The sequence below is a fragment of the Physella acuta genome, unplaced genomic scaffold (genome assembly GCF_028476545.2).
Source record: "Physella acuta isolate Inbredline_101_S28 unplaced genomic scaffold, ASM2847654v3 ptg000155l, whole genome shotgun sequence".
NCBI classification, from domain to species: domain Eukaryota; kingdom Metazoa; phylum Mollusca; class Gastropoda; family Physidae; genus Physella; species Physella acuta.
Window position 1 is genome coordinate 669,441 of NW_026731674.1, and position 25,459 is coordinate 694,899.

Here is a 25,459-nt window from a genome sequence, read left to right on the forward strand (position 1 = left end):
TTTGTTTGCTTTTGTGTTTGTGTTTAGTTTTGTAAGTTTTGTTCTGTTCCATAGTTGGTACATTTTAAAAAGTTTCCCCAAGTCGGAGCACGGGTACATCGGTATAGCCACTTTGTCTTCGTAAAAGCTGGAGGGTCATACATGTGGAAGTCTCTTCCTAGGCGCGGACGTCCGGGTAAACATGTTGTTTGGCGGCGGTTCAGATCACACCTCGGGTCTAGTGGAGAAATCTGGGCGGACGTCCGGGTAAACATGTTGTTTGGCGGCGGTTCAGATCACACCTCTGGTCTAGTGGAGAAATCTGGGCGGACGTCCGTGGTAAACATGTTGGTTGGCGGCGGTTCAGATCACACCCCGGGTCTAGTGGAGAAATCTGGGCGGACGTCCGGGTAAACATGTTGTTTGGCGGCGGTTCAGATCACACCTCGGGTCTAGTGGAGAAATCTGGGCGGACGTCCGGGTAAACATGTTGTTTGGCGGCGGTTCAGATCACACCTCGGGTCTAGTGGAGAAATCTGGGCGGACGTCCGGGTAAACATGTTGTTTGGCGGCGGTTCAGATCACACCTCGGGTCTAGTGGAGAAATCTTGGCGGACGTCAGTCACAGGGTTGGCTCATAGTTTTTTAATTTTCTTAAATATCCATATTCACACCAAACCCGCGCGCAGCACGATATCCGCCCAATCCGGGGACCAACACCCGCGCCCAGCGTGGTGCTATGAGGTAATATACATAATATACATATCTACAACGTAGCAAAGCACGGGTATAAGCTAATATATATATATATATATATATATATATATATATATATATATATATATATATATATATATATATATATAAAATTTATAATATAACGCTGGTGGTAGTGTGTCAGTCCTCGTGTCATCGCTATAGTTGGTACATTTAAAAAAGATTCACCGTGGCGGAGCACGGGTATACAGCTATACACTGATTAAGGTATTCTAAATACGTTTTGTACATATATATGGTTCCAGAGACTAAAAATAATTTCAACAAAACAAATGTCTGTATGTTCATAGCTGTAGTCAGATCTACTGTAGGTGTAACAATTGTATCAAATAATTTTAAGACACATGTTTGAAGTATCCAACGTTCATGTTAGAGTCAAACAAGCGTTGTTCTTTTATCAGGTAATTTTTGGCAATTTAAAAAAATGTACACAATTTGAGTTTTTACAAGCTTTTATTTAAACTTGCTTTCTCTGCCTGTCTGTGTGTCTATCATTTGTCATGGATCGAAACTGTCGATCACTTCTAACTGGTTTCAATCTTAGCACGTGAGTCAAGATCCCGGTGACGATGTTATCTGATATTGACTTTACTGGGTGCTTAATTAGTTTTTTAAAAATAATTAATTAAATCACATTTTTCCTGTTCATTTGGTGCGCAATTGTTTTTAGTCATGCAACTCTATTGTCTATCTATATATATAATTCTCTTCTGGGAGCCTTTAGAAAACAAGCTGCAAGCGCGCCTTACAGTCCCCTCTCTTCCTCTCTAATCTCTATCGCTACCACCCCCAACCCCCTCACATGGCCTGCTGAGCTGTGGTTCACGCTGTTTACATTTTACAATCATAGAGACGGGTTTGGTGACGGCTATTAGGGGAAGATAATTTAGTTTGAAACGATTGTAAACTTAGAGGAGGTAACTAAGAGGAGGCTGCTTTCGGGGGGAGGGGGGGGGGGTTTAGTGGTTTTAAGCAAATTTTTTCAGTGGCATTATTGGTACTGTCGAATTCACAAATTATAAATTACTGAAAAGTAGAGGAAAAAAACTAAATAGCGGCGTATGATACGCAGCGGGTCGGCTCGTATATATAATTCTCTTCTGGGAGACGCTAGAAAACAAGCTGTAAACGCGCTCCCTACCATCCCCACCCCTACATGGTCTGAGTGAGCTGTGGTTCACGCTATGTTTATCTTCGTGGAGTCGGGTTTAGTGACGGCTATTAGGGGCAGATAATTTAGTTTGAAACGATTTTAAACGTTGGGAGGGGGGGGGGTTATGGTCCTTAACGAGCTACTTATAGTGTTTTAAAGAAATATTTTCAGTGTCAGCATTGGTACTGTCGAATTCACAAATTATGAATTACTGAAAAGTAGAAAAAACAACAACTAAATAGCGGCGTATGTTATGCCGCGGGCCGGCTCGTACTAAAAAAACTCATGAGTCTATGTCACTCACTATAACGAACGTAGGCGCCATAGCGCTTCCGGGGTGGCTGTGGGCGCCAAATAGCACCCTGTCGGTGCGCCGGAAGACGCACTCGATTCGATTTAATGAAGGACTATGATAACCCTTCTTATCCATAGTCTATCGCACTGTTTAAAACGAACATAAGTGCCATAGCGCTCACGGGAAGGCCTGAGGCGCCAAATAACGCCTTGTCGGGACGCCCTGGATTCGATTTGGTGAACGACTATGGTAACCTTTTTATTCACAGCCTATCGCACTCTTTAAAAAGAACTTATTCATCATAGCGCTCACATGATAAGCCCGAGGGCGCCTAGATGCGGAATTCCTAAGTCGTGCTCGAAACCTACAGACCAGGGGCGGGTTCAACTTGAGCGGGGCCCCCGGCTGAAATTTTTGGGGGCATCTCTCTATATATAAATACGCTAGTATTCAAAGATAGGAAAAAAATGACAACTGATGGGGATTTAGCAAGAGAATTTATACACGTTTGTATTTGGTGGCTCATTTAGTATTATCTAAGAGACTGGAGCTTGGATAACCGCATAAACATATGTAACATAAACTAGTCTAAATCAATCAGAAAACCAAGAAAAGACTAGATCTGTTTGGCACATGAAATAAAAAAAAGACAAGAAATGACTTATAGAAAATCTCTTCTACAGAATATAAAAGAAAACAAAGAATATCTCAAATCATCCTACGTGGAATGTTCTTGGTTGGACAAAGGCTATGGAAGCAAATCCAAAAAAGAAAAGCAGGCTGAAATCGGAGTCAATGGCCTCAATGGCGCATAACCAATTGACACGTAACGCTTAATTGTGTTGGAGGCGTGGTCGAGTCGGCAAAAAGCTCATGGTTGATAAATTCGAACAAAGTCTCGAGTTCAAACCCACTGGCAGATAAATCTCGATCCCCTTCAACACTAATAATTAAGAACGGAGAAGAAGAAGAAGACCCTACGTGGAACAATCATGAATATTTTCAGTATATTTAAATACTAGCGCCATAATGCATTGACTAACAAAAGCGCAATTAGGCTAGCGAAGCTTTTGCTAGGGGTGTGTTTATATTTGTTCTTAATGAAAATAAAAAATATTATAAAATAGCGAAACATACAGGAGAATAATATTCAATTACAACTTCATTACTTGAGGAGTATAAATCCAGGATACATGTGTTACAACGCTGGTATTACAACTACGGTACTTTTAAAATCGTGCTTGATTTTTAACTTTGTCTTATCTTTTAAAAATCGTAACTATACGAAAATTTGATTCAGATAACACAATTGAGAACCATACCACGTTTATCCCACTTGTGTGTACACGAGTGCTTGGCTGATATTGCTGTAGAATTTATGGTGCCCTGCTGGCAATAAATGATGTAATAGCCGCTGTCCGCGTAGTAGTGTGAAAATTTGTCGGTGGGGGGGGGGGGGGGGATACCATGTTTTACAGGTGAAGGGAAAAAAAGTCACAGGAAAAAAAACAGAAAAAAAAGTCAGTTTTTCTCTTTTGATCCTAGGCTTTGTTATGTAAAGAGCGTTATAAAGGTGGGCAGTAAAGGTGGTTGAATTATTGTTGTGATTAGTTGAGGACATCAAGTCACTTTAACTTTGTCCTTGTGCTATTTCACGCTATTTAAAATAAGTATTTGGAAAACACAATTGAAACCGAGAAGGTTTGAACAACATATTAAATTATATTAAATATTATATGTAAAACAGATTTTCAATTAAAACCTACAAACTTTTTACTTAAATCTTTTATGTGAGTTATAAATATTACTATATATATATCTAAATGATTACATTACATTTAATTAATCGTAAGTTGATTAGCTTAGTAAATACAAGTATTAACAAATTCCATGCAAACATACATTTGTGACTTTTTTCCTGTGACTTTTTTTCCTGTGACTTTTTTTCCTGTGACTTTTTTTTTCATATAATCGTTTTACATCGCAATAGAAGACCGAAATGTTCGGGTTAGATAGGTAAAAGAAATAAAAAAATTGAAGAGCAACTTTAAAAAAAATAGAAACATGCATATCTCGTATCCTTAACGTTGATATAAACAAGTTGTTGTGACTTGTCAATATTGGACTTGTCAACAAGAGTTGACACTTGATGTAAAAAAAAAGTTTTGTTACCAACTCAGTATACGAAATATGACGTCATTAGTGGTACCGTCATTACTTATAAATTTTCTTCACGAACGCAAAAAAAAAGCTGAGTTTTTAATTCTGAGTTAATTGCAAAGTTAATTGGTAGAGGCTAATAGTTATCATTGCTTACAATATTAAAGAAAACTGCGCGCGATCCTAGTACTATATACGCATTTTTTTCAGATCTATCACTTGACTATACTGTGAGGTCATGGTAAGGTCACATTAGGCTATGTAAAAAAGCACAGGTCGCAATGACCGAGATGTTCGAGTGGTGTCGGGTAGATTAAGGCTAGTAATGGTTAGACGCAGAGGGGGGGGGGGCGCCAAAATGGGTTGGAAAAACAAATTGAAAGTTTGAGGGGGGGGGTGTAAATCAAAAGTTCGAGGGGGGGGGGTGCAAATCGAAAGTTTGAGGGTGGGGTGCAAATCGAAAGTTTGAGGGGGGTGGAGTCGAAAGATTGTCCCCGGGCGCCGGGAAGGGTCGCTACGCCTCTGGTTAGACGCATTTATAAATGTTAGTTTAGTCCTCAAAATTGTTTCCTGCCAAACCTTTCTATCTATTGGATATAGACTACAGCATTCGAACTTTAACATTTTATACTATTGGATATAGACTACAGCATTCGAACTTTAACATTTTATACTATTGGATATAGACTACAGCATTCGAACTTTAACATTTTATACTATTGGATATAGACTACAGCATTCGAACTTTAACATTTTATACTATTGGATATAGACTACAGCATTCGAACTTTAACATTTTATACTATTGGATATAGACTACAGCATTCGAACTTTAACATTTTATACTATTGGATATAGACTACAGCATTCGAACTTTAACATTTTATACTATTGGATATAGACTACATCATTCGAACTTTAACCTTTCTATCTATTGGATATAGACTACAGCATTCGAACTTTAACATTTTATACCAATCTGATTTTTTATCAAGATTCTATTAAGTTTTTTTAGTGTCAGCAGAGACAACGGAAGTGACGGTGTAAAAAGGATGTCACGCTAATGTTGATTACTAGCCTAGCCTTCACAGCAGTGGACATTCTACCATCTACGCATGCGCGAAAGGCGTTAAGAGCCATAAGCGGTAAAAATGCTCAGGAGTCTTGCTAATTAAAACAATTCTCAAGTCTTGATTTTTTTTTAAAACTGAAAACCCGGAAATTTTAAAACTCAAATTTTGCGAATCCGGAAAGAAAAAAAAAGTACGATTCTCGAATCCGAAATATACCGGAAAAGTAGCACCCCTGAAAGAAAGTTAAGATTCTGCTTCGCCTACACATTAACACTTAAACTTAAGTATCTCTACCTTCCACTAATTTAATAAACCGGGAGTGATCTCCCCTAAACTTTCTCGAATATTCTTATATAAAATAACAGGGGATGGGAACTCGGGCTATAGACATGATTTTTAATCCATTTTAAATACTTAAAGTTTTAAAAATAGAATAAAATCTCGTAGACAAATTAATTGCACACCAAGTGAACGCGAAATAAAAAAGCGCATAATAGTGCGCAATATTATTAGTACTTTTAAAATTTACATTAGTTTTTTGAGAAATCGGAAGTAGCGTAAATTACTACTTCCAGTCAACGGAAATTACTCAAAATTTAACAGAAGGTAGAGAATTAGATTTTTTACTTACATGTGAAATTTCATTTATCTATCTGAAATAGTACTCAAGTTATAGGCTTTTGAAAAATTCAAAGTAGAAAAAGTACCACTTCCGGTTATCGGAAATCGCTCAAAAGTTGATACGGATCTACGATTTTGATAAAATACTTATATATGAAATTTCATCAACCTAGCAGTAACGGTACTCAAGTTATCGTGTTTACACACGGACAGACAGACACACAGACACACACACACACAGACATACGGACAAGATTGCAAAATTATGTTTTTCCGTATCAGTGAGGTGTAAAACGTCGAGATTTGTAAAAATCTCGATTATTTTTTTTTGCACGATTACAATACTTTCTCTATACTTCGTATATACGAGAAAGTAAAAAGGAAAGATTATACATTCTCTACACATTATTCTGAGTAATGGGTTAGTAATAAGCTATTATGTGATTGATTTTAATTTGTAAATAAATTTAACTTGAAATTCTAGCAAATTCACCCTTTAAGTTTAGCATACATGTTAGGCAGGGGCGGAATAACAGTGCCGCCAGACCCCGCAATGCGGAGGGGCCCACGCCATTTAGGGGCCCATAGCCGCCCATAATTTAAAAAAATAATTTTCTTGCATTTTTGACTTGTCGGTAAATGCTTTTATAAATAACAAACAGATCTACTACAGTAGTGATGCTATACAGTAGCTAACACATGCTGTTTCGTAACAAAAATATATATGCCTGAGCTGTAGTGTGAAAGATATACAAACGTTGAAAACACTTATAATTTTTTTTCCCTTTTTAAATAGATAAATAGGGGTGCTCATAAGCTCCTTTTAATATATTTGTACTAAACAAATTAAAAAGCTATTACTTCTCTTAATTCCTTTAAAAAAATACATACTTAGATTGACATAGCATAAAAAGGAAATGTATTTAAAATAATAATATATATAGATCTACAAGAAAACATAAAAAAAAATCATTAAAAAAAAACTTTTAATAACAAGCTTTTATGTAATAATGCACTAAAAAGTAGAAAATAAATTATACACTACTATTTAAATAACTATAAAGAAAAGCGTGGGTCTCTTCCTAAATATTAGTAAAGGTATCCAATAGATACTAAAGTTATTTAAATAGTAGTGTATAATTTATTTTCTACTTTTTAGTGCATTATTACATAAAAGCTTGTTATTAAAACGTTTTTTTATGAAATTATTTTTCAGCTAGGCATGCTGCCCAGCTTCGTTTAGGCTTTCGAAAACATTGAGAATTTGAATGCTTAATTAATTCGCCCATATAAGGCGCCGGTCAGTCGAGGTCAGTTTTGACTCCCTCATCGTAGACTTTTCTGCCAACCGGCCCCCGTGTTCTGTCGCCCCAAGGCAAGATCCTGCCAAATTTGAAGCGCCTGCGGCGCCGGGAAGTGCCCTATCGGGCACCCGACAACTTAGCTTTATAGATCATCTAGATCTAGAATCTCTAGATCTATATGATCTAGAATCTCTAGATCTAGATCAATATCTAGAATCTCTAGATCTAGAATCCAAATAGATACAATAATTTTTTTAAGTTTAGGCCGAGAAAATCGTATTGTATACATTTCATAGCGTAGGCTACATAGCTCTAAATCATATTTGAATGAAATAGTTCATTTCTTTTTATTCTAAACTCGGAAGATGACGTCATCAGTTTCGTGCTCTTTTTTAGTGTAAACAATAAGCGACGTCATTGTTAAATGCGTTCTTGTCCCAAGTTTAAACACTTTTCCGGTTGCATAAATAATACTGTTTCTCTACATTCGAATACGCCTTTATTTTTTATTTTTCTTCTTTAAATAAAATTGTGGTTATACATATAAAACATCTAACATATTATTTTCAACAAAAGTCTGTATAAAGGTATCCATATATCGCTGCCGATTCTGACGTGATGTCCGGCGAAAATATTTTGCGGACAGACAGAGAGAGAGAGAGAGAGAGAGAGAGAGAGAGAGAGAGAGAGAGAGAGAGAGAGAAGAGTGCACATGGCCTTTTATATATTAGGATAGTTATATGTCTAAAAACTATTGTCAAGTTTATAGCTAAAGTTTCAGTAAAATATTATAGGATGGCGTAGTCTAGTGGTAAAGAACTAGACTGCTGACCCGACTTCGCGCGCCGATTGAACGTGATGACGCGCTTTTGACGTAGAGCCCTCTCTCGCTTCACGCCCAACACGGCCTTCATGACGCGTGTGGATAGATCTGCCTACTAATTCGGTCAAAATTTTAATTAATCCATAAAAAAATTAATTAGGCATCTAATTAAGTCACATTTAATGTCATAATGCATTGTCTTCATGTCTTGACCCACGTACCAATTACGAACCGTATCTGTCAGTTAGAAGTGTCCGAATTTTCGCTCCGGCGTTTCGATCTAGACAGATAGACTGACGACAGAGGAAGTGAGTTAAATAAAAGCTTGTAAAAATAAACATAACACGAGAAACCATTACACATACAAAGCTTTCAGGTTTTATATTCTTTTGACCGGCTACAATCTGGGGTGCTGGCAGTATTACAGCAAACGTATTGAATAAACTAGTCTAAAACTATTTTTTAAAATTCAAAACAGACTAATGCACTCACACACATGTGTTAATAGAAAAAAAACAAGTTAATAAAAAGTCTAGTGACAATTTAAGCGCAATTTCCTTAATTAATTTTTAAAAAAATGTGAAAAAATGATTAGGCCTAGCGAAACAAAACCTTGTAATTGTAACTCCCTATCACTCTCATATAAATTATAAATAAATTAATAGGGTACAAAAATAACGTTTGAATTAATAAGTAAAAAAAAGACAACTATATTAACATATATCAACGGAAATAGTTTTATTTTAACGAGTAGGCCTACACGATGCTCAGTTTAAATGTTCTTAATTAATTTTTTGTGACCGAACGAAAGGATATTTTTGAAAACTTTCTTCGGCAATATTGGTCTAAATTATGGCAGGAATCGATTGGTAAATGTTTCAAGTCGCTAAGTGGTCTGGTTACCGATATATGGACCAAAAACTGCATTTGTTCGAGGTTTTTTCGTTTTTCCGGGAAATCCAGGAAGGAATTCCGGAATTTTTTGGGCCCACAATCATCCTTGGAACCTGCTTAACATATTTGCTTTTGGAACTAGTCCTCGATATTGCTTCGTTGAGGAGGAGATACGACTTAAAGCTGCGGACACACATCCATCCATCCATTCATCCATCCATCCAGAAATGACGAGTTAATAATCGCAATTGCCCGTATGGAAATTGCGCTAAAAAGAAATGTATTTTTTCAAAAACCGATCAGGCCAGAAATGAGTATCCTATCTTTGTATTCTGTGTTTATATATATATATATATATATATATATATATATATATATATATATATATATATATATATATATATATATATATATATATATATATATATATATATATATGTGTGTGTGTGTGTGTGTGTATATGGGGGGGGGGGCAAAATTATTTTTATTAGCGGGGTGGCCCTTTTTTTTCTAGTTCCGCCACTGAATTGTTAGGTACAGGTCAATAGACGAGCAATGGTCGTAGCTTCAAGTTGTAGAGATTACGGCGCTCTGTTCATGTCTGATATGCAAGCAAGAAATAAAATCTAGCTGAGCTTTGAATGGCCCAGGCAGCTATCTGCCACTTGATGGACAACATGTTTTACATTGTTATCATGTCTACCCTTTTATTGTCAATATTTACTATCATTCAATGCCATATTGCCAACTATTTTATTGTCTTGAGCTATTCATTGTGCTCCTGTTGATTTGGCTAAAAGTTTTTAGACTTATGATAATTTTCATTTTTAAAACCATCATTTTATTATTGTGGTGGATATTGTGTGCCTGTCTGAAGTGTCTTTAACAGAGAGCTTGTAACTTCAATGGGACATTTGAAAGGTTTTTTTTTAAATCTCAAAAACAACAGATTGTATGAATTTTTTAATAGTGTTTTTTTTTCTTTGCTCTGATAATAAAAAAATGCGCATTCTTGTAAATTTCATTTTTTTTATACTTAAGAAAAACTGATTTTAGATAACAAAAAAGAAATTGAGCACATATTTTACAAAATAAGGAGCACCTTTACCAATGAATGCACTTCTAAGTTTTTTTTATTAAAGAAAACGAGCTGACCCGCGACGTAGTATACGCCGCCATCTAGTTGTTTTATTTTCTGCTTATCAGCTATTCATAATTTGTGAATTCAACACTACCCCCTCCCGCCCAGTGAAAGCAGCCGTTTACAGACAAAGAAAAGATCAATCAGAAATTGTTACCTCCCCTTCGTTTCAAATCGTTTAATACTAAATTATCTACCCCTAATAGCCGTCACTAACCCGGCTCTACGGTTGTAAACATTTAGCGTGAACCACAGCTCACCTGACGTGGGGATGAGGGTGGTGGCTAAGCGATTGTAGGGAAAAAAGTCACAGGAAAAAAAAACAGGAAAAAAAAACCACAGAAAAAAAGTCACAGGAAAAAAGTCACAAATATATATTTGCATGATATTTGTTAATACTTTTATGTATTAAATATTTAGAGAGTGCAAATTAACTTAGGATAATTAAATGTAATGTAATGTGTGTAGGCTGTATACGCATAGGAATTTTTATAATTCATCTAAAAATATTTATTATGAAGTATGTAGATTGTAATTATTTTAAACTTAAGATTAGAAGTCCATGTTTTCATCGTGTTTTTTTAAAATACCAATATTAAATTACCGTGAAATGGTAAGTTCATCTGACTTGCTGCCCTCAACTCATGGCAACAATAGTTATGTTTAGTTCAACCACCTTTACTGTCCACATTTATCACGTTCATTACATGACAAAACTTAGGATCAAAACAGAAAGCCGACAAGGTTCAAAGGCTGTCATTGACGCATAACGCCAACAACACAAAATATGTGACTTTTTTTCCTGTGACTTTTTTTCTGTGTTTTTTTTTCCTGTGTTTTTTTTTTTCCTGTGACTTTTGTTCCTACAATCGGCAAAATGTGCCTAAATTTCTTTTATAATTAACTTTTCTACCGCGTATTGAACTAAACACGTAACAAAAGTTGAGATTGTTGTGTTATCTTAGAGTATTTTTACTTACAATTGTTATAAATCATAATGCTTTTAACGTCTATAAATAATTTATGCTATCAAAAAAATACAACCCACAACAATAAACATATACAATTTTACAATTCTTAACAAATTAATGAAAATATTTCTAAAAAGATTTTTGTGACTTTTTTTCTGTGACTTTATTTCTGTGACTTTTTTTCCGATAAAATTTTTCCACTGTGACTTTTTTTCCTAACAAAAACTGTGACTTTTTTCCGTTCACCGGCTAAGCTGCGTGGTGTTTTCTATGGTCTCCATGAAGAGAATTATATATATATAGATACGAGCCGACTCCCGGCGTATCATACGCCTCTAGTTGTTTTATTTTCTACTTTTCAGTAATTCATAATTTGTGAATTCGTCAGTACCAATGCTGCCACTGAAAATATTTGCTTTATAACACTACCAGTAGGTCGTTAAAGAAGATACCCCCCCCCCCCCACCTTTCCCCCAAACCCTACCCCCCTGTGAAAGCAGCCTCCTCTTAATAACCTCCCTTAAGTTTAAAATAGTTTCAAACTAACTTATCTGCCCCTAATAGCCGTCACTAAACCCGGCTCTACGATTGTAAACATTCAGCGTGAATCACAGCTCACCAGACAATGTGGGGGTGGTAGGGATATGCTTAGAGAGGAAGCTGATAGGCACGCTTACAGCTTGGTGTTTTCTAGGGTATCCAAGAAGAAAATTATATATAGAGATAGTTTTTAAAAAAAATTACTTTCAGAAAATCTTTTTTTTTTAAAGTTAGGGGTCATCCATAAATGATGTCACGTTATTTTTGACGATTTTTACCTCCACCTCCCTCCGTCACACATAAACCTACAACCCCCCCCCCCCCCCCCTCCCTCAAAATTGAATTTTCTTAAAACATCGATATTTTTCCAAAATCTTGTCTGAACTCTCTCAACATAGTTTTTAATCAATTCCTATTACAATTTATTAAAAGTTTTCTAAAACGCGAAATAACGGCTAAAATTATTTTTCTAACATTGCTTTTTTATAATGCAAAAATGTGACGTCCCAACATCTACCCCCCCCCCCCCCAATATGACGTCATTTATGGACGGCCCTTTATTTCTTTTTTTTTTTTTTTAAAAAAACCTATTTCTTAAAAAAACATGTTTAACTTTATATTTAATGAGATATTTTTGTATAAAAGTTGACTCATAGAATAAAAACTTGATCAGAAGAAAGTCTCAGCTGAGGTATGTGGCATAACTTAAACCTAAACTCAAATTTGATCTGAAAATTTGAAGGAACCAAAACTGTGAACCAAAACTTCAACCGGAACAATTGCCAGTAACCAAAAGTGGTACTCAATCTACAGCTGGTTGCTCAAAAGCTTATCACGTGAGTACCAGTACCTTGCAAGTCACGTGGACATTTCACATTGAACTATTCAATAGTACGCACAGGTTTCTGTCGACTTTAGAACTTTGGTCAACCAGAAGTGGTACTTTAGTCTTGTCATAGTGAGACCCATTGGTTACAGAGGACAAGACAAATGATATTATTATTAGTGAGACCCGTTGGTTACAGAGGGGCAAGTGTTGTTATAGTGATACCCAAGACAAATGTTGTTATAGTGAGACCCAAGACAAGTGTTGTTATAGTGAGACCCAAGACAAGTGTTGTTATAGTGAGACCCATTGTTTACAGAGGGGCAAGTGTTGTTATAGTGAGACCCAAGACAAGTGTTGTTATAGTGAGAACCATTGTTTATTAAAAACTTGTACAGAGTTTGACAGCGATGGAGCAACACACGACAGTCCAGTTGTGACTGCTGGCCCACTGTGTCAGGACGCGGCAAGTGGCTAGTTGTGGCTACAACAGTCTGGCTAATTGATCACTAGTTGGGATGGAACAATCTATTTACGTGTCAAGGTCATTGTAGCACATGAAAAACTGTCTGCTGTCCTCCACGATTGAGAGGGTCACCGGAGAAGTTGACCAGCTGTCTGACAGGTGTGTGACAGCCCCCACATTGGTGGCTGTCCCACGATCACAGTTAGCTAACTCCTGGCCGTCAAAACACTTCATTCTGGCGCCATTGGGTGCTGTGAGGGATGGTGTGATGAGTGGTGCTGGGACGGGTGATGTTGATGTTGTTGATGTTGTTGCTGTTGAAGTCGTCGTCTTTCACCGGAAGAATTGTGGGCATCCAGCATTTCTGTCAGCAAGTCGCAGAATGTGACGCACCCTTCCATCTTGAGGCGCTGGAAGTAAGTGATTCCCCGCTCCCCTGCTTGCCTGATGTGGGTCAGCAGTAGCAGAATGGAAGGGGCGTGGCGCCAACTGCCATAGCCTTGGTGCCGGCCACCAACTTCCATGAAGACGTCCAGAATAACTTGCCGCATCTCTTGAAGTTTGGTAAAGCTATCCAAGCGTCGTACTTCTGTCAAACAAAACACAACAAACTATCAGCTCATGACCTGATGCTTTAATCAATTCTTCTTTATCATAGTGTAATGTAGGAATAAATTTCCGCAAACAAAATTTAGAATTAGGTCTCAACCTTATATTTGCGATAGTGACTCAGATTTCAGCCCCATTTTACTACTGGGTTTACTTCCATAGCCTATGGGATTTGAACTCGGGACTTTTCAGTTGAGGAAACATGAGCTTTACCAGCCTGACTAGAATAAGGTAAATTATATTTGGTCTTTCTCATAACACAAATAAAACCTCCCAGAGTTCTAAACATTCATTCCTGGATGCTTCAACTATTGTAGCACCTACCTGCATTAACCAAGACTGTAGCACCTAACTGCACTGACCAAGACTGTAGCACCTACCTGCATTAACCAAGACTGTAGCACCTACCTGCATTAACCAAGAATAGCACCTACCTGCATTAACCAAGACTGTAGCACCTACCTGCATTAACCAAGACTGTAGCACCTACCTGCATTAACCAAGACTGTAGCACCTACCTGCATTAACCAAGACTAGCACCTAACTGCACTGACCAAGACTGTAGCACCTACCTGCATTAACCAAGACTGTAGCACCTACCTGCATTAACCAAGAATAGCACCTACCTGCATTAACCCAAGACTAGCACCTACCTGCATTAACCAAGACTGTAGCACCTACCTGCATTAACCAAGACTGTAGCACCTACCTGCATTAACCAAGACTGTAGCACCTACCTGCATTAACCAAGACTGTAGCACCTACCTGCATTGACCAAGACTGTAGCACCTACCTGCATTAACCAAGACTGTAGCACCTACCTGCATTAACCAAGACTGTAGCACCTACCTGCATTAACCAAGACTGTAGCACCTACCTGCATTAACCAAGACTAGCACCTACCTGCATTAACCAAGACTAGCACCTACCTGCATTAACCAAGACTGTAGCAACTACCTGCATTAACCAAGACTGTAGCACCTACCTGCATTAACCAAGACTGTAGCACCTACCTGCATTAACCAAGACTGTAGCACCTACCTGCATTAACCAAGACTGTAGCACCTACCTGCATTAACCAAGACTGTAGTACCTACCTGCATTAACCAAGACTGTAGCACCTACCTGCATTAACCAAGACTAGCACCTAACTGCACTGACCAAGACTGTAGCACCTACCTGCATTAACCAAGACTGTAGCACCTACCTGCATTAACCAAGAATAGCACCTACCTGCATTAACCAAGACTGTAGCACCTACCTGCATTAACCAAGACTGTAGCACCTACCTGCATTAACCAAGACTGTAGCACCTACCTGCATTAACCAAGACTAGCACCTAACTGCACTGACCAAGACTGTAGCACCTACCTGCATTAACCAAGACTGTAGCACCTACCTGCATTAACCAAGACTAGCACCTAACTGCACTGACCAAGACTGTAGCACCTACCTGCAGTAACCAAGACTGTAGCACCTACCTGCATTAACCAAGACTGTAGCACCTACCTGCATTAACCAAGACTGTAGCACCTACCTGCATTAACCAAGACTGTAGCACCTACCTGCATTAACCAAGACTGTAGCACCTACCTGCATTAACCAAGACTGTAGCACCTACCTGCATTAACCAAGACTGTAGCACCTACCTGCATTAACCAAGACTGTAACACCTACCTGCATTAACCAAGACTAGCACCTAACTGCACGGACCAAGACTGTAGCACCTACCTGCATTAACCAAGACTGTAGCACCTAACTGCATTAACCAAGACTGTAGCACCTACCTGCATTAACCAAGACTGTAGCACCTACCTGCATTAACCAAGACTGTAGCACCTAACTGCATTAACCAAGACTGTAGCACCTACCTGCATTAACCAAGACTGTAGCACCTACCTGCATTAACCAAGACTGTAGCACCTACCTGCATTAACCAAGACTGTAGCACCTACCTGCATTAACCAAGACTGTAGCACCTACCTGCATTAACCAAGACTAGCACCTACCTGCATTGACCAAGACTGTAGCACCTACCTGCATTAACCAAGACTGTAGCACCTACCTGCATTAACCAAGAATAGCACCTACCTGCATTGACCAAGACTGTAGCTTGAAGTAGCAGCAGTTCCTCCTTGTTGAGACTATGCAGCACCATCTGTTCTGAGACAGCAGCCACCTGTTCCAGCACGTCTCCCATCCCAGTCACAGACCACTGGTGTCTGGAATATGTTCTCATCTGTAAACTTGTCATAACCCCTAGCTAGGGGGGTCATCATGTCAACTCACACAACACAGCTCACACAACACACAGAGGCTCACACAACACACAGAGGCTCACACAACACACAGAGGCTCACACAACACACAGAGGCTCACACAACACACAGAGGCTCACACAACACAGCTCACACAACACACAGAGGCTCACACAACACACAGAGGCTCACACAACACACAGAGGCTCACACAACACACAGAGGCTCACACAACACACAGAGGCTCACACAACACAGCTCACACAACACACAGAGGCTCACACAACACAGCTCACACAACACACAGAGGCTCACACAACACACAGAGGCTCACACAACACACAGAGGCTCACACAATACACCACACATAACAACACACACAATACACAGAGTTCAACATAAAACCTTCATGTCCTTCTCCTCGCTCCCCATCCTAAGAAATGACAACTAACCTGTCGAGATGAAAGTCAGGTGCAAAAACCAGCGTCCTGCCTTCATGTTCCATAGACCTAAACGCACAGTTGAGCAGCAAAAGTTCCATCCAGCAACACTCTATTAGGTGCACCTGGTCACTTAGGGTCAGACAGGTATAACCTAGTGGACAGTTGGTTAGGTCAGATATGTAGTGGACAGTTGATTAGGTCAGATATGTAGTGGACAGTTAATTAGGTCAGATATGTAGTGGACAGTTGGTCAGATATGTAGTGGACAGTTGGTTAGGTCAGATATGTAGTGGACAGTTGATTAGGTCAGATATGTAGTGGACAGTTGGTTAGGTCAGATATGTAGTGGACAGTTGGTTAGGTCAGATATGTAGTGGACAGTTGGTTAGGTCAGATATGTAGTGGACAGTTGGTTAGATCAGATATGTAGTGGACAGTTGGTTAGGTCAGATATGTAGTGGACAGTTGGTCAGATATGTAGTGGACAGTTGATTAGGTCAGATATGTAGTGGACAGTTGGTTAGGTCAGATATGTAGTGGACAGTTGGTTAGGTCAGATATGTAGTGGACAGTTGGTTAGGTCAGATATGTAGTGGACAGTTGGTTAGGTCAGATAGGTAGTGGACAGTTGGTTAGGTCAGATATGTAGTGGACGATTAGGTCAGACATGTAGTGGACAGTTGGTTAGGTCAGATATGTAGTGGACAGTTGGTTAGGTCAGATATGTAGTGGACAGTTGGTTAGGTCAGATATGTAGTGGACAGTTAGGTCAGATATGTAGTGGACAGTTGGTTAGGTCAGATATGTAGTGGACAGTTGATTAGGTCAGATATGTAGTGGACAGTTGATTAGGTCAGATATGTAGTGGACAGTTGGTTAGGTCAGATATGTAGTGGACAGTTGGTTAGGTCAGATATGTAGTGGACAGTTGGTCAGATATGTAGTGGACAGTTGGTCAGATATGTAGTGGACAGTTGATTAGGTCAGATATGTAGTGGACAGTTGGTCAGATATGTAGTGGACTGTTGATTAGGTCAGATATGTAGTGGACAGTTGGTTAGGTCAGATATGTAGTGGACAGTTGGGTCAGATATGTAGTGGACAGTTGGGTCAGATATGTAGTGGACAATTAGGTCAGATATGCAGTTGACAGTTGGTTAGGTCAGATATGTAGTGGACAGTTGGTTAGGTCAGATATGTAGTGGACAGTTGATTAGGTCAGATATGTAGTGGACAGTTGGTTAGGTCAGATAGGTAGTGGACAGTTGGTTAGGTCAGATATGTAGTGGACAGTTGGTTAGGTCAGATATGTAGTGGACAGTTGGTTAGGTCAGATATGTAGTGGACAGTTGGTTAGGTCAGATATGTAGTGGACAGTTGATTAGGTCAGATATGTAGTGGACAGTTGGTCAGATATGTAGTGGACAGTTGGTTAGGTCAGATATGTAGTGGACAATTGATTAGGTCAGATATGTAGTGGACAGTTGGTCAGATATGCAGTGGACAGTTGGTTAGGTCAGATATGTAGTGGACAGTTGGTCAGATATGTAGTGGACAGTTAATTAGGTCAGATATGTAGTGGACAGTTGATTAGGTCAGATATGTAGTGGACAGTTGGTTAGGTCAGATATGTAGTGGACAGTTGATTAGGTCAGATATGTAGTGGACAGTTGGTTAGGTCAGATATGTAGTGGACAGTTGGTTAGGTCAGATATGAAGTGGACAGTTGGTTAGGTCAGATATGTAGTGGACAGTTGGTTAGGTCAGATATGTAGTGGACAGTTGATTAGGTCAGATATGTAGTGGACAGTTGGTTAGGTCAGATATGTAGTGGACAGTTGGTTAGGTCAGATATGTAGTGGACAGTTAGGTCAGATATGTAGTGGACAGTTGGTTAGGTCAGATATGTAGTGGACAGTTGATTAGGTCAGATATGTAGTGGACAGTTGGTCAGATATGTAGTGGACTGTTGATTAGGTCAGATATGTAGTGGACAGTTGGTTAGGTCAGATATGTAGTGGACAGTTGGGTCAGATATGTAGTGGACAGTTGGGTCAGATATGTAGTGGACAATTAGGTCAGATATGCAGTGGACAGTTGGTTAGGTCAGATATGTAGTGGACAGTTGGTTAGGTCAGATATGTAGTGGAAAGTTGATTAGGTCAGATATGTAGTGGACAGTTGGTTAGGTCAGATAGGTAGTGGACAGTTGGTTAGGTCAGATATGTAGTGGACAGTTGGTTAGGTCAGATATGTAGTGGACAGTTGGTTAGGTCAGATATGTAGTGGACAGTTGGTTAGGTCAGATATGTAGTGGACAGTTGATTAGGTCAGATATGTAGTGGACAGTTGGTTAGGTCAGATATGTAGTGGACAGTTGGTTAGGTCAGATATGTAGTGGACAGTTAGGTCAGATATGTAGTGGAAGTTGGTTAGGTCAGATATGTAGTGGACAGTTGATTAGGTCAGATATGTAGTGGACAGTCGATTAGGTCAGATATGTAGTGGACAGTTGGTTAGGTCAGATATGTAGTGGACAGTTGGTTAGGTCAGATATGTAGTGGACAGTTGGTCAGATATGTAGTGGACAGTTGATTAGGTCAGATATGTAGTGGACAGTTGGTCAGATATGTAGTGGACAGTTGATTAGGTCAGATATGTAGTGGACAGTTGGTTAGGTCAGATATGTAGTGGACAGTTGGGTCAGATATGTAGTGGACAGTTGGGTCAGATATGTAGTGGACAATTAGGTCAGATATGCAGTGGACAGTTGGTTAGGTCAGATATGTAGTGGACAGTTGGTTAGGTCAGATATGTAGTGGACAGTTGATTAGGTCAGATATGTAGTGGACAGTTGGTTAGGTTAGATAGGTAGTGGACAGTTGGTTAGGTCAGATATGTAGTGGACAGTTGGTTAGGTCAGATATGTAGTGGACAGTTGGTTAGGTCAGATATGTAGTGGACAGTTGGTTAGGTCAGATATGTAGTGGACAGTTGATTAGGTCAGATATGTAGTGGACAGTTGGTCAGATATGTAGTGGACAGTTGGTTAGGTCAGATATGTAGTGGACAGTTGATTAGGTCAGATATGTAGTGGACAGTTGGTCAGATATGTAGTGGACAGTTGGTTAGGTCAGATATGTAGTGGACAGTTGGTCAGATATGTAGTGGACAGTTAATTAGGTCAGATATGTAGTGGACAGTTAGGTCAGATATGTAGTGGACATTTAGATCAGATATGTAGTGGACAGTTGATTAGGTCAGATATGTAGTGGACAATTAGGTCAGACATGTAGTGGACAGTTGGTTAGGTCAGATATGTAGTGGACAGTTGGTTAGGTCAGATATGTAGTGGACAGTTGGTTAGGTCAGATATGTAGTGGACAGTTGGTTAGGTCAGATATGTAGTGGACAGTTAGGTCAGATATGTAGTGGACAGTTGGTTAGGTCAGATATGTAGTGGACAGTTGATTAGGTCAGATATGTAGTGGACAGTTGATTAGGTCAGATATGTAGTGGACAGTTGGTTAGGTCAGATATGTAGTGGACAGTTGGTTAGGTCAGATATGTAGTGGACAGTTGGTCAGATATGTAGTGGACAGTTGGTCAGATATGTAGTGGACAGTTGATTAGGTCAGATATGTAGTGGACAGTTGGTCAGATATGTAGTGGACTGTTGATTAGGTCAGATATGTAGTGGACAGTTGGTTAGGTCAGATATGTAGTGGACAGTTGGGTCAGATATGTAGTGGACAGTTGGGTCAGATATGTAGTGGACAATTAGGTCAGATATGCAGTGGACAGTTGGTTAGGTCAGATATGTAGTGGACAGTTGGTTAGGTCAGATATGTAGTGGACAGTTGATTAGGTCAGATATGTAGTGGACAGTTGGTTAGGTCAGATAGGTAGTGGACAGTTGGTTAGGTCAGATATGTAGTGGACAGTAGGTTAGGTCAGATATGTAGTGGACAGTTGGTTAGGTCAGATATGTAGTGGACAGTTGATTAGGTCAGATATGTAGTGGACAGTTGGTCAGATATGTAGTGGACAGTTGGTTAGGTCAGATATGTAGTGGACAATTGATTAGGTCAGATATGTAGTGGACAGTTGGTCAGATATGTAGTGGACAGTTGGTTAGGTCAGATATGTAGTGGACAGTTGGTCAGATATGTAGTGGACAGTTAATTAGGTCAGATATGTAGTGGACAGTTGATTAGGTCAGATATGTAGTGGACAGTTGGTTAGGTCAGATATGTAGTGGACAGTTGATTAGGTCAGATATGTAGTGGACAGTTGGTTAGGTCAGATATGTAGTGGACAGTTGGTTAGGTCAGATATGTAGTGGACAGTTGGTTAGGTCAGATATGTAGTGGACAGTTGGTTAGATCAGATATGTAGTGGACAGTTGGTTAGGTCAGATATGTAGTGGACAGTTGGTCAGATATGTAGTGGACAGTTGGTCAGATATGTAGTGGACAGTTGATTAGGTCAGATATGTAGTGGACAGTTGGTTAGGTCAGATATGTAGTGGACAGTTGGTTAGGTCAGATATGTAGTGGACAGTTGGTTAGGTCAGATATGTAGTGGACAGTTGGTTAGGTCAGATATGTAGTGGACAATTAGGTCAGACATGTAGTGGACAGTTGGTTAGGTCAGATATGTAGTGGACAGTTGGTTAGGTCAGATATGTAGTGGACAGTTGGTTAGGTCAGATATGTAGTGGACAGTTGATTAGGTCAGATATGTAGTGGACAGTTGGTTAGGTCAGATATGTAGTGGACAGTTGGTTAGGTCAGATATGTAGTGGACAGTTGGTTAGGTCAGATATGTAGTGGACAGTTAGGTCAGATATGTAGTGGACAGTTGGTTAGGTCAGATATGTAGTGGACAGTTGATTAGGTCAGATATGTAGTGGACAGTTGATTAGGTCAGATATGTAGTGGACAGTTGGTTAGGTCAGATATGTAGTGGACAGTTGGTTAGGTCAGATATGTAGTGGACAGTTGGTCAGATATGTAGTGGACAGTTGGTCAGATATGTAGTGGACAGTTGATTAGGTCAGATATGTAGTGGACAGTTGGTCAGATATGTAGTGGACAGTTGATTAGGTCAGATATGTAGTGGACAGTTGGTTAGGTCAGATATGTAGTGGACAGTTGGGTCAGATATGTAGTGGACAGTTGGTTAGGTCAGATAGGTAGTGGACAGTTGGTTAGGTCAGATATGTAGTGGACAGTTGATTAGGTCAGATATGTAGTGGACAGTTGGTTAGGTCAGATAGGTAGTGGACAGTTGGTTAGGTCAGATATGTAGTGGACAGTTGGTTAGGTCAGATATGTAGTGGACAGTTGGTTAGGTCAGATATTTAGTGGACAGTTGGTTAGGTCAGATATGTAGTGGACAGTTAATTAGGTCAGATATGTAGTGGACAGTTGATTAGGTCAGATATGTAGTGGACAGTTGGTTAGGTCAGATATGTAGTGGACAGTTGATTAGGTCAGATATGTAGTGGACAGTTGGTTAGGTCAGATATGTAGTGGACAGTTGGTTAGGTCAGTTATGTAGTGGACAGTTGGTTAGGTCAGATATGTAGTGGACAGTTGGTTAGATCAGATATGTAGTGGACAGTTGGTTAGGTCAGATATGTAGTGGACAGTTGGTCAGATATGTAGTGGACAGTTGGTCAGATATGTAGTGGACAGTTGATTAGGTCAGATATGTAGTGGACAGTTGGTTAGGTCAGATATGTAGTGGACAGTTGGTTAGGTCAGATATGTAGTGGACAGTTGGTTAGGTCAGATATGTAGTGGACAGTTGGTTAGGTCAGATATGTAGTGGACAATTAGGTCAGACATGTAGTGGACAGTTGGTTAGGTCAGATATGTAGTGGACAGTTGGTTAGGTCAGATATGTAGTGGACAGTTGGTTAGGTCAGATATGTAGTGGACAGTTGATTAGGTCAGATATGTAGTGGACAGTTGGTTAGGTCAGATATGTAGTGGACAGTTGGTTAGGTCAGATATGTAGTGGACAGTTGGTTAGGTCAGATATGTAGTGGACAGTTAGGTCAGATATGTAGTGGACAGTTGGTTAGGTCAGATATGTAGTGGACAGTTGATTAGGTCAGATATGTAGTGGACAGTTGATTAGGTCAGATATGTAGTGGACAGTTGGTTAGGTCAGATATGTAGTGGACAGTTGGTTAGGTCAGATATGTAGTGGACAGTTGGTCAGATATGTAGTGGACAGTTGGTCAGATATGTAGTGGACAGTTGATTAGGTCAGATATGTAGTGGACAGTTGGTCAGATATGTAGTGGACAGTTGATTAGGTCAGATATGTAGTGGACAGTTGGTTAGGTCAGATATGTAGTGGACAGTTGGGTCAGATATGTAGTGGACAGTTGGTTAGGTCAGATAGGTAGTGGACAGTTGGTTAGGTCAGATATGTAGTGGACAGTTGATTAGGTCAGATATGTAGTGGACAGTTGGTTAGGTCAGATAGGTAGTGGACAGTTGGTTAGGTCAGATATGTAGTGGACAGTTGGTTAGGTCAGATATGTAGTGGACAGTTGGTTAGGTCAGATATGTAGTGGACAGTTGGTTAGGTCAGATATGTAGTGGACAGTTGATTAGGTCAGATATGTAGTGGACAGTTGGTCAGATATGTAGTGGACAGTTGGTTAGGTCAGATATGTAGTGGACAGTTGATTAGGTCAGATATGTAGTGGACAGTTGGTCAGATATGTAGTGGACAGTTGGTTAGGTCAGATATGTAGTGGACAGTTGGTCAGATATGTAGTGGACAGTTAATTAGGTCAGATATGTAGTGGACAGTTAGGTCAGATATGTAGTGGACAGTTAGATCAGATATGTAGTGGACAGTTGATTAGGTCAGATATGTAGTGGACAATTAGGTCAGACATGTAGTGGACAGTTGGTTAGGTCAGATATGTAGTGGACAGTTGGTTAGGTCAGATATGTAGTGGACAGTTGGTTAGGTCAGATATGTAGTGGACAGTTGGTTAGATCAGATATGTAGTGGACAGTTGGTTAGGTCAGATATGTAGTGGACAGTTGGTCAGATATGTAGTGGACAGTTGATTAGGTCAGATATGTAGTGGACAGTTGGTCAGATATGTAGTGGACAGTTGGTTAGGTCAGATATGTAGTGGACAGTTGGTCAGATATGTAGCAGTGAATGCTTTGAGTGAATGGTGTGACCTACCTGGCACATGTTTGGCCCAATTAATCAGGTAGACGAGCTCCCTGTCGGCTAATTTAATCAAAGTGTTGAGCAAGTGGACACGTGTGGCTGGGAGGCTGTGGTTGTGGTAGCTCTCTAGTACAGGAAGGTCAGCCTTCTGCAGGGCCTCAAGGATTGATGCACTTCTGGACCTTTTGCCTGCCTAAAGATAGAAGACATCACTTCTTGAAATAGGTGAGCTTACTTTAGAAGGTGTAGGTGAGCTTAGTTTAGAAGGTGTAGGTGAGCTTACTATAGAGGGTGTAGGTGAGCTTACTTTAGAGGGTGTAGGTGAGCTTACTTTAAGGGGTGTAGGTGAGCTTACTTTAAGGGGTGTAGGTGAGCTTACTTTAGAGGGTGTAGGTGAGCTTACTTTAGAGGGTGTAGGTGAGCTTACTTTAGAAGATGGTGAGCTTACTTTAGAGGGTGTAGGTGAGCTTACTTTAAGGGGTGTAGGTGAGCTTACTTTAGAAGATGGTGAGCTTACTTTAGAGGGTGTAGGTGAGCTTACTTTAGAGGGTGTAGGTGAGCTTACTTTAAGGGGTGTAGGTGAGCTTACTTTAGAGGGTGTAGGTGAGCTTACTTTAAGGGGTATAGGTGAGCTTACTTTAAGGGGTGTAGGTGAGCTTACTATAGAGGGTGTAGGTGAGCTTACTTTAGAAGATGGTGAGCTTACTTTAAGGGGTGTAGGTGAGCTTACTTTAAGGGGTGTAGTTGAGCTTACTTTAAGGGGTGTAGGTGAGCTTACTTTAGAAGATGGTGAGCTTAATATAAGGGGTGTAGGTGAGCTTACTTTAAGGGGTGTAGGTGAGCTTACTTTAAGGGGTGTAGGTGAGCTTACTTTAAGGGGTGTAGGTGAGCTTACTTTAAGGGGTGTAGGTGAGCTTACTTTAAGGGGTGTAGGTGAGCTTACTTTAGAGGGTGTAGGTGAGCTTACTTTAGAAGATGGTGAGCTTACTATAGAGGGTGTAGGTGAGCTTACTTTAAGGGGTGTAGGTGAGCTTACTTTAGAGGGTGTAGGTGAGCTTACTTTAGAGGGTGTAGGTGAGCTTACTTTAAGGGGTGTAGGTGAGCTTACTTTAGAGGGTGTAGGTGAGCTTACTTTAGAGGGTGTAGGTGAGCTTACTTTAGAGGGTGTAGTTGAGCTTACTTTAGAGGGTGTAGGTGAGCTTACTTTAGAGGGTGTAGGTGAGCTTACTTTAAGGGGTGTAGGTGAGCTTACTTTAAGGGGTGTAGGTGAGCTTACTTTAAGGGGTATAGGTGAGCTTACTTTAAGGGGTGTAGGTGAGCTTACTTTAAGGGGTGTAGGTGAGCTTACTTTAAGGGGTGTAGGTGAGCTTACTTTAAGGGGTGTAGGTGAGCTTACTAAAGAAGGTGTAGGTGAGCTTACTTTAAGGGGTGTAGGTGAGCTTACTAAAGAAGGTGTAGGTGAGCTTACTTTAAGGGGTGTAGGTGAGCTTACTATAGAGGGTGTAGGTGAGCTTACTTTAGAGGGTGTAGGTGAGCTTACTTTAGAGGAGCAGGCAGCGCTGTTTGTGGAGTTGATGGATGAGTCAGAAGAGTCAGCCCTGCACCTCTTGCCTTTGAGACCTGCACCATTAGCACTGCTCTTCCTTTCCTTTCTTTGACTTCCTGGAAGTTTAAAGGTTAAAAACAATGTCAAATGACCAAGTCAAAAGTTTGTGTCCAGTTTAAAGGTTTGTGTCAAGTTGAAAGGTCAAAGTCTGGTCCAATAACAGTCCTTGTTGTGTTTATGAGGCTAGCGGTCAGACCCTTTAGGGTTCAGAGTTCACGCCAGCCCGCGTCTTCCGTGTCACATGCTATGATAGTGGTCTGCCAAGAAAGCTCTATTTTTGTAGAGCTGATTGGCAGAAGTGGTTA

General features: G+C 39.9%; 1 protein-coding gene across 1 annotated transcript in view; it reads right to left on the minus strand.

The window, feature by feature from the left end:
• Positions 1–12,914: 12,914 nt before the first annotated feature.
• LOC131935699 (estrogen receptor gamma) overlaps positions 12,915–25,459 on the minus strand; it is a 49,126-nt gene continuing 36,581 nt past the window's right edge. Inside the window, exons 7-11 of the mRNA XM_059292242.1 lie at positions 25,089–25,210; positions 23,561–23,741; positions 16,343–16,484; positions 15,724–15,854; positions 12,915–13,612 (exon numbers count right to left, since the gene is read on the minus strand). Of these exons, the coding sequence (XP_059148225.1) occupies positions 13,254–13,612; positions 15,724–15,854; positions 16,343–16,484; positions 23,561–23,741; positions 25,089–25,210 (935 nt within the window). The 3' untranslated portion in view covers positions 12,915–13,253. The remainder of the gene's footprint in view (positions 13,613–15,723; positions 15,855–16,342; positions 16,485–23,560; positions 23,742–25,088; positions 25,211–25,459) is intronic.